The 10358-nt window shown below is 40.9% G+C and overlaps 1 protein-coding gene across 2 annotated transcripts in view; it reads right to left on the reverse strand.

Moving 5' to 3' along the window:
* Positions 1 to 6543: 6543 nt before the first annotated feature.
* Positions 6544 to 10358, reverse strand: part of gng12a (guanine nucleotide binding protein (G protein), gamma 12a) — a 27396-nt gene continuing 23581 nt past the window's right edge. The window contains exons 2-3 of one of the 2 annotated variants that reach the window (XM_024268928.2): positions 9093 to 9204; positions 6544 to 7238 (exon numbers count right to left, since the gene is read on the reverse strand). In XM_024268928.2, coding sequence (XP_024124696.1) covers positions 7113 to 7238; positions 9093 to 9204 — 238 coding nt within the window. In that variant the 3' untranslated portion in view covers positions 6544 to 7112. The remainder of the gene's footprint in view (positions 7239 to 9092; positions 9205 to 10358) is intronic. The other variant, XM_024268929.2, reaches the window with a different exon arrangement.

A 10358-nucleotide genomic window follows, 5' to 3' on the forward strand; every position in this document is an offset into this window, starting at 1 on the left:
TGTGGCCTCTGTGCCGTCTCTGAGCAACACGGGACAATGGTCCACAGCAGCCTCTCTGGACCGGCTTCTGCTGGGTCAGCAGGAACCTGTGCATTCATCCAAACGGCTTCTCTTTTTGTCTCGCCTTCTTGTTTCCCCCTTACTGAGCAGCACAGGTTAGTAACTCGGTAGCCATCTATTCCCTCAGCCTCCACTGCATGAGTGGAGGCTGACCCAGGAGCAGATGACTGGAAGAACCTGGAAGCTTTAGTGATTGCTTTTTGCATGTCATCTATTGTGCAAGCCCTCCTGAGCTGCTCAGGCCACTCCCACACTCCTCCGCTTTCCTGCTGTGTCATCGGTGCTCACACAGGCAGGTGATTTTCCAGAGGCAGGGGACGACGTCATCCAGCTGATGTAAGTTGGGCCACCCCCTTTGAAATTGTAGAGTCACGAGAGAAGAGGGAGGGGAAGTCCTCCTCCTCCGTTTCTCAGTAAGAGATCAGGTAATCATGAGGTAATTAAAAACCGTGTCCCTAATCGGGGCCCCTCCTCCCTCTATGGTAGGGGTGTCAAACTCAATCACACAAGGGGGCAAAATCCAAAACACACCTTAGGCCACGGGCCGAACAGGATTAACATTTATTAAACACTCTAAAACTACATTTTTAAAACTTTAAAACCGTAACTTTTTAAACATAACTATGAACTAGATATATAGATATAGATATACCTGCAGTGATGCTAGTGTGAATGCTGTAAGCTGAATTTGGCTGCTGAAGATGCTAGTGCTGATAGCTGAAGATGCTGAAATTAATAGCTAAAAATGCTGAAGCTGATAGCTGAAAACCTAGTTAATAGCCAGCTATAATATTAGCTGAATGCCAAATTAGCCACAAAACCAACTTAGGTTAGCCAAAAAAGCTAGTATGTAGGTGTAAAAAATAGCTAAACTTTAAAATATCCTAAAAAACAAACAAAAAAAGCCTAAATTAGCCAAAACAGCTAGCATGTAGCTGACATATTAGCTAAACTCCAAAAACAGCTTAAAAAAACAAAACAAAATAAGCTTAAGTTAGCCATAACAGCTAGCATGTAGCCGAAATATTAGCTTAACTCCAAAAACAGCTTACAAAACAAAAAAAAGCATAAATTAGCCAAAACAGCTAGTGTGTTAATATTAGCCAAACTCCAAAACGGCCTTAAAAAAACGTGAGAAGAAAAGCCTAAATTAGCCAAGACTGCTTGGCATGTAGCTGAAATATAAGCTGAACTCCAAAAAAAAAAAGCGCTTAAAAAACAAACAAACAGAAACACCTAAATTAGCCAAAACACCTAGCATGTAGCTGAAATATAAGCTAAATGAAAAAAACGGTTTAAAAACATTTTTAAAAGCCTAAATTAGCAAAAACAGCTAGTTAGTTAGAAATAAGGGCAAGATAACATCTAGCCATTAATAAAAATAACATGAAATGATCTGGAGGGCCGAATCCGGCCCCCGGGCCTCAACTTAGAGCTTTATGGTCCCTCTGGTGCAATGTCACTGCAGGTGACTAAACTACTGAAACTTCGATTATCCTCTGTGCCCTTTGATTCATGCATGAAGGGTTGACACCACATATCACTTCTGATCACTTTTGTTGCACGCTGCTCTTCAAAAACCATCTGTTGATGTTTGGAGCTTTATCTCAGCATCTTAGAAACAATGGATAGACCTGCGCTGTGAGCTAATTCCACCCCCTCACCCCAAATTACACTCTAGGTAAATCACTGACAACTTCCACTGTCATTTCTAGGAAACGCTGTTTCCTAAAAATAGCCCTGCTCCAGCACACTGCAGTGTGGCCTCATGAGGTCATGAATCCTGGCGTTCACACAGCCTGGATTGTTCTGGCGTGTTGGAATGGATCGGAATTCTCAGACTGGTGACTCAGAGGAGTTCTCTGCCCGGCTCCTCGGGGCCCCCTGGTTTCACGGCGTGAAAGGCCGGGTGTCATGTGACAGCGGGGCGTGACGCTGACTGGTGCAATATTGTGATAAAAGGAAACTGGTTATTTTAGGAGCAAATTGATGCAACGAGTGTAAAGCCATGTCTGCTTTACTGCTGATCTGTTTATGAGAATATTTTTTAGTATTGTATATGTTAAAAAACTTGGAATTACCTCTTGTAATATAAAGATTTTATATTTGCAACAAATTGCATTTTATAAGGAAACAGGTGATGATAGAGCTGCCTCGATTAGACGACTAATTTAATAGTCGATTAGTCGTTACTTTATATTAGAATGTAGTAAAGTTGAACAAGGTTGTGAACGTTCAGCACCAAAAAATGCACTTTTCAAAATTTGAGTCAGTGAGACCAAAACTTTATCTTTAGTGAAAAAAGTTCCTTGTTTCAGATGTCAACCTCATTACATTTTATCTTGTTTTGATACCAGAAACTAATCGACAGAAGCTGCACGATTCATTAAAAGTTTAATAAACTATCATTTACATTGTCTGTATTGTGTGAATGTTTAGTAATCATTTACACTATAGTGATCCTCCTGCTCCTTTTCATGTTTTTCTATAAACTCCATCACACTTCAGTGATTTCTGTAATCCTGGTATCAAAACGTTCAGCTCGTTCAGGACATTAATGCTTGTATTTTTGGTATTCATTAACATGATAGTATTTGAAATATTTAGCAAAATATGCCCTAAAAGAAATGAATGAGAAATTACTCAAATCCTTCAAAAACTTTGTGCATTTTGAAACTTGTGAACTTCTGCAAACTTTCAGCTAAAAACACATTTCAAACTTTAAAATGTTCAGGAACGACTGGGTTTCAGCTAACATTTTAGCAAGATTCTAAAATATTGGGAAAATAAAACATTTTTTTCCATTTTTAAGGATAATTTGGACTTCAGCTAATATTCTAGCATTATGCAAGCTGTTCTTTTTTTTCTTTTTGCAAAATTAGACATTTTTCCAGTTTTTGTGACTAATTTGGAGCTTAGCTAATATTTTAACAGAATGCTAGCTGTTTTGACAAAATTAGACAGTTTTCCTTTTTTATTTTTGGATAATGTGGACTCTAGCTAATAGTTTAGCATTGTGCTAGCTGTTTTGACAAAATTAAACAGTTTTACAGATTTTTTTCCAGAATAATTTGTAGTTTAACTAATATTTTAGCATTCTGCTAGCTGTTTTTGCTAATTTAGGCATTTTTCCTGTTTTAGGGTAATTCGGAGTTTAGCTAACATTTTAGCAATGTGCTAAAATATTGGCTAAAATTAGAAATTTTTTCCAGGTTTTTTGTGGCTACTTTAGATAATGCTAGCCGTTTTTTTTTTTTCAAAATTAGTCATTTTTCCAGGTTTTTTGTGGCTAATTTGGAGCTTAGCTAATATTTTAACAGAATGCTTGCCGTTTTTGGTTAATTTAGACATATTTAGGATTTAGCTAATATTTTAGCAAGCGTTCAGCATTTTCATCTAACTGCTCTGGCATCTTTAAAGGCCACATTCAGCTTACAGCAATCACATTTATTTTATTGCAGGTAATTGTAATAATCTAGTTTAATCTTGTTTTAATGCTAGCAACTAACAAATAAAGGACGCTGCAGGATCCCTTGATGGTTTAATAAACTACTGTTTTGATTTTTAGTTAGTTTAAAGCTAATGATGGTTACGATGTGCGTTTTACATCCAATTCAGGCATGACCTGATTAGTCAACTAATTAAAAAGTGATCAGTTGACAATTAAAGTAATCGTTTGAGGCAGCTCTAAATACAACTAAAGACAGAACAAGCAGCCGATCCTGGTTTAGGATTGATAACCAAATTAGTGTAAAAATGTTTCGTCACTGTTGCTTTGCAGGAATCAGTATCAGGTCTGGTTCTGATGTTCAGAAGAACAACCTCTCAGCCGCTGGGTTCCTGTTTACTGCTGGCACCTTGATGCTCATCAGAACCGTTTCATCAAAGCATGACTGCATCTGCAAGATTTACGGACTCAAAAGCAGCTGATGTCCGTGATGTGTGACTGGTTCTCTCTTCTCTCTTATAAGATGCTTATTGACTCAAAAAAAGTGTGATATGTATTTTTTTTACATTGAAATAGCCTTTTTTTCTTACGTTTAAAGTATTGGAGCCGGAGAGTCAGCGGAGACGCTAAAGGAGCTTCTGCTCTGGGATCCACTGGAAACGAGCAGCAGGTAAACATGCAGCTGAGGAACACGCTGCAGCCCCCCACACACACCTCAGCACATTCCATTACACAGAATGTACTTCATGCACCCCCCACGCCCATGGCAGACTGGCTGAACGGGTCGTGCTTTGGCTCATCTTCTCATTTCCATGCTGCACAGCTACAGACTTCCAATCCTTATGTTCCTGCTCAGTGAGAGCGTCAGCTTCCATGACACGAGCCCACATTCCTGTGAGTGCAGCACAAAAAAATCAATCATAGAAGCTGTGCATGCACAAACCGAGAAGAAAGCAGGTCAGAAAAGCTCCACGGAGCTCCAATGTGCTAAATTTCTGCTCCAGGAGCCAGAATGTTTGGTGGGCCTGAGGAGTCCAAGAACCACCGACCATGAGGGAACATTCCCATCAAAGACTCGGCACAGCTTTGTACAGTAGGAATGTCTCAGTTTATTAATCTTTGTTAAGTCTTCATACAAAGGTTGGTATAACAAAGACGTTTACTGAAGAGCAGATGAAGTTAAAGAATCCATGAGGCTACAATGAAGCTGTTACAGAGCAGGATGACATGGCAGTGGCTTTCTGAGCGCTCCTGCTGGAGGCAGGAAGGATCACTTTATTGCAGAAGAGGAAAAGCAGACAGACAGACAGACAGTCGTACAAAAACACAGCTGAAGGCAAGGTCCCGCCGACCTGAAGGTACCCTTTGGAGAAGGCAACAACACCAGAACCACAGAAAACGGGTCGGTGAAGAGACTCGACGTGTTCTGATATTTACATGTAGACAAACAAATGGCACAATATTGACGTGAATCACGTTCATCCCACAGATTAAAATACAATCTTTTTTTAAAGAAATACTTTGATTAAGAGTGTTCTTCATAGACACGAGGCAAACAAGGTAAGGCTTTAGTGTGAAGATTTCAATCAGACTTCCTAGACTCTTGTGTTTTAATTGAGCACAGCTGACACTTTCCCAGCAAATTACAACTTTCACAACATTAGACCAAAGCCCCCCCCCACCGACACGAGTGTTAACTGAAGGAAAAAAGGATGGAGGAGGCGGAGTCTCGGGGGAGTCTGTGCATCCGTGAAGACGGGTTTCTCTGCTGCTGCGTGCTCGGGTTGTACGACACGACAGCATCACTGAGGGGTTCAGACAGGTCTGCTCCCGTTTCACAGCATTCTCTAAACCACGCTGGAAAATCCGGAAAGAAGGAAAACTTTGACACTCCGGGGAGCTGAGAAGCTGCTCCGCATGGTGGATGCTGCACAGCGGCAGCAGTGAGGTGGATGTGTGTATGGAGGGATTTTTGTGCCACCTTATTGTAAGCAAAAGTCACAGTTTTGAGATCAAAATTTTATAAGTTAAACAAAATGTGAAGTGTTAAGAAAAAAATCATAATTTCCTATTAAAAATATTGAACATTTGCTTTCAGACACTTTAGCATATGCAAACCTTTTTTTTCTTTAAAAAATATTTTTGTGATTACAGCACCAACTTTTTAGATGCGTAGTGCCTCATCTCGCTTTCACCCTATCTTTGATTTTGCATTCAAACTTTTCTCTGGTTGTGTCTGAATTCAACCCTAATCGTTCATTCTGTATTTTTAGTGCTGTCCTAATCTAGTAATTCCATAATCGAGTGCACTGGAAACTTCCTAGAAGTCTTTGTGAAAAAACTAGCTTACACCGATGGTCACTAGATTAGCGGATATAGACCACAATGCATTGCGGTCGAAGAATTTTGAACAAAAACCTGTTTAAATGTAATATTTGAATAAACCATCTACATTTTCCACACAGTGGAGTCATAAATAAACGCTGTGAAATGTTTGTTTTAATTCATTTTTCCCTTCGTGAAATCGATGATGTCATATCCGGTCTTTGGAAAAACGAAAGAAAAGTAGTGAGCATTGTGTCTGAACTAGCTTTAAAATCCAGACCACTGGATAGTCCTGCACTATGTAGTTTTTTAGTAGTTAGGAGGTAGGGAGGGAATTCGGACAAAGCCCCTGAGTTTGTGCCACCCCAAACAGCCTGCTGATTGGTCTAGATTCTATCCAATCAGGTGTCTCTGCCTCCATTGCAGTGGGAGGGGACTGCGGCGGACTTTGGACTCTCTATCGGCGCTCTTCGGTTGGGATTTTCTTTAGTCTTCAACAGAATTATGACCGAACAGGGCAAAAATCAAAGATAGGGTGAAAGCAAGATGAGGCACTAGGCATCTAAAAACGTTTGTGCTGCAATCGTAAAAATATCTTTTAAAGTTTTATTCATCCAAGAAAAGTTTGCAAATGTAAAAAAAAAGTTTTTGAAAGCAAATATTAAATATTTTCATTTGACAATTGGGATTTTTTCCTTAACACTTTACATTTTGTTTGTAACTTAGAAAATTTTGATCTCAAAACTGTGACTTTTGCTTTCAATATGGTGGCACAAGAATCCCTCCGTAGGTGTGCAGACTGTGAAATACTGACTTCAGTCCCAGAACAGCGGGTCGTTCAGCCCAGATCAACACGTCTTGGTGGGATCTGAGACGGGAATACTGGTTACTTCAGCTGCTCTGCAGGGTTTACTGATCTGAACCTCCTATGTGCCACGTTCAGTTGTGGCCGGAACCAAACGCACTCTTAAAGGCAGCATAAACATGTTGATTCTTAGATCCACTTAAGGCAAATTTAGAGACACAGATAACAGTCGATGCGCGCTGGAGACAAGACTGGGTCCAGACGAAGGACTGGACGCTCCCCTCAGAGTCCCCATTCACATCCAGGACAGACTGGGACACTAGAAACTGCACCTGATGACATCACGGCTCACCCTGCCCGAGGCTTTCCGTCTCTAACTAATGCTGACAATACGATCCACCCCTCAACCCCCAACAAAAAGAGGACAGCAACATTAAGAACCAAAAACAACACACAAAGGCTACATGGTGCCCACTACAATATAGTGCAGGGTTTTTTGTCCTTGAAGGGGTTGTCTGAAGCTGGGAGGCCCATGAGCAGAGGGTCGTTTCTGGCGTTCTCCATGCAGTAGTTCATCAGGTCTGCACAGGCTTTGGACACCTGCAGGAACAGGAGCAGGCGTGACTCAGAGCTGGAGGAAAAGGACACTTCAACTCTATGGAAGCATCAGAAATCTGCTTCCAGTCACAGGTGGAAACGTCTATCATGGAGGTCTGCAGCAGGCTGTGACCCAGTCCAACCGGACCACAATCTCATCTCTGTGCTTTAGCAAAACCAAACCATCTGTGGGGAAAAACTATGGAAGCATGAGTCAGTGTTTGTACATTTGTTAAGAGGGTTGTTAGGGCTGAGCGCCGGTTATGATTTCCAGAAACGGTTCGATTCACAAGATCCTGAATCGATTTGATTACAATTATTCTTCAATTCAGTTTTGAGTTTACACATTTGTCTAGAAATACATTAGTAATCTACTATATATCCATCCATCTTCTTGGCCGCTCCTTCCCTTTCGGGGTCGCGGGGGTGCCGGAGCCTATCCCGGCTACTGAAGGGCGAAGGCGGGGTTCACCCTGGACAGGTCGCCAGTCTGTCTCAGGGCCTCAATCACACACGTTCACTCTCACATTCACACCTAGGGGCAATTTAGAGTCACCAATCAACCTATGAAGCATGTTTTTGGACGGTGGGAGGAAGCCGGAGTCCCCGGTGAAAACCCACGCATGCACGGGGAGAACATGCAAACTCCACACAGAAAGGTCCCAGCCGGGATTCGAACCGGGGCCTTCTCGCTGTGAGGCGAGAGCGCTAACCACTGCTCCACCGTGCAGCCCATCTACTATATAATTTGAATCTATTTATTTTAATCTGATACATTCACATAATGTAAAATGTATCAGTGAAATAATGAGATTGTTAATCATACAGTGTTTCTCAAAGGAGAAGTTCTAACTAAAATGTTCAGATCATTATCATTGTAAACATTGTTCTGCTTCTCCTGGAGGACGTATTTCCTTAAAAGAGTTTGGAAAATTCATGCCTGTGAGTTTATAAAGATGTTCATTTATTCAGCAATGTACGTTTACGTCAACAGAGCGTTAGCATTAGCCGTCCTATGGGAAATTCTATTAAATGTTAGCATCAAGCTAGCGGACTTTAGCTTTATGTGCTAAATCAAGTCATACCTTTTATGAATCAATTATTGATCTATTAATCTTAAATCGATTCAAGTCGAATAATCAATTTTTTTTTCAGGGTTCAGAACATTTTCAGGTCTTCATAACAGCACATAAACATGCACAGGTGTGCTTTTATAAGAGCACACACAAATCTAGAGACACACTGAAGTTACAACGTGACACTTCAAAACGTTCAGTCTAAACTGTTATTGTTTTCTACTGTCAGTCTGGTTGTAGCATCATCAGAAACGCGCCATCATGACAGTAAAGTGATGATCCAAACATCCTCAGGATGGATCTGTTGATGGTGGAGAACTTCTAAAGATTACTATAAAGTGAAACAAACCTTTAGCACTTCCATTCTTGTTTCAAGATTATGCTTTTACGTGGCATTAGTTATGTTTACAAATGAATTACTATGAATTACTCTCGAACACAAAGTGATGTCACCAATCTGCGTGTGAGCACCTGCTGAACAAACACCTGTGCACGTATATGTGCTGTTGGAGGACCTGGAAAGGTTTTTCAGAAAGTTGGTCAAATTCTTGCACATTTACAGAGAAAGGTACACATAAAGTCCTAAAAATAAGAAAACAAAACAAACTAGACACTAAGGCTGCCGTGATTAGTCGATAACCGTTTGTGGCAGGTCTACTAGACTCGTTTGATTGACCACATCGATCACTACGGTAGCAGAGGTGGGAAGGCCCACCTTCATTCCAGGGAGCAGTCATGGAGGAGCAGACAGAAAGCAGACCCTTCGGGTCCACAGTTGTACCTTTATCCTCTCGAAGCTCGCCTCCACCCTGAGCTGCTGCACTATCCGGCGGGCATGGACGACGCTGTTGGAGCTGGGGGGCTTTGAAGACATCCTGGACGACGGCACAACACTGAAACGAACAAACAGACGCAGCTCAGTGTCTGTGGCTCCTGCTGGATGAACGTATGACCTTTGATGCATGCAGACATCATAAAACGGGGATGCTGTTGTTACGTTTGTGAGATGACAGTTTTTTAGGTAAAATCGGACAAAAAATAAAAGAGCATCCAGCCTGGCAAACATGGAGAAAGCAGAAGTGAGTTTAGATGATGACGATCCAGCAGCTCGGCTGTTTGGTAGAACCAGAGAAATCAAAAGCTACGAAATGAAAAACTCACACATTCGATAGCTGGTCTCTAAAATAAAAGATCTGCTAAACCTGCCGGTGAAAAACAACAATCTCTTCTCTTTTTCTCAGCAGGATTCTGACTCTGCAAAACTCCACAGGAAATCCTGAACATGCTTCTTATGGTGGAGCGTCTGCCCTCGGACTGGAAGGTTGTGAGTTCAAATCCAGACAGAGTCAGGCCAAAGACTGGAAAATGGGAGCCAGAGCCTCCTGCTAGGAGTTGAACTGGGGGGAGTCTGCAGCTCACCGTTCCCCCATGGAAGTGGAGAACACTGAACACATCTATTGGGACTTTAACTTCACATCCTCTGTGAGGAGGAACCAGTGTCCACCGTCTGAGCTCCAGGTTAGATTAAGAAAGAGGTGTCAAACTTAATCACCAAAATTAAAAACACAGAACAGGAGAAACATATGTTCAACACTCTAAAACTAAATGTTTCAAACTTTAAAACCGTAAATCTTTAACATAATTATGAACTAGAAATATAGCATTACCTGTGATAATGCTAATGTCAATGCTGTAAGCTGGATTTGGCCACTGAAGATGCTAGTGCTGATAGCTGAAGATGCTGAAATTGATAGCTAAAAACGCTGAAGCTGATAGCCAGCTAAAATATTAGCCTAATTTGCCTAAATGACTAAAAAAAAAAACTTAGATTAGCCAAAACAGCTAGCATGTAGCTGAAATATTTGCTAAACTCCAAAATAGCCTAAAAAAAAAAAATGTAACTTTTTAACATAATTCTGAATAATAAAAAAGCAGGAATATTATTCCAGAATAAATCAACTTACGGTAAACCTTAAATAACTTTCAATATTTTATCCTCCATAAAAATATGTTTTGTCAAAATTATACAAGTTAGAAATAATATAAC

Source organism: Oryzias melastigma, linkage group LG17 (genome assembly GCF_002922805.2).
Source record: "Oryzias melastigma strain HK-1 linkage group LG17, ASM292280v2, whole genome shotgun sequence".
NCBI classification, from domain to species: domain Eukaryota; kingdom Metazoa; phylum Chordata; class Actinopteri; order Beloniformes; family Adrianichthyidae; genus Oryzias; species Oryzias melastigma.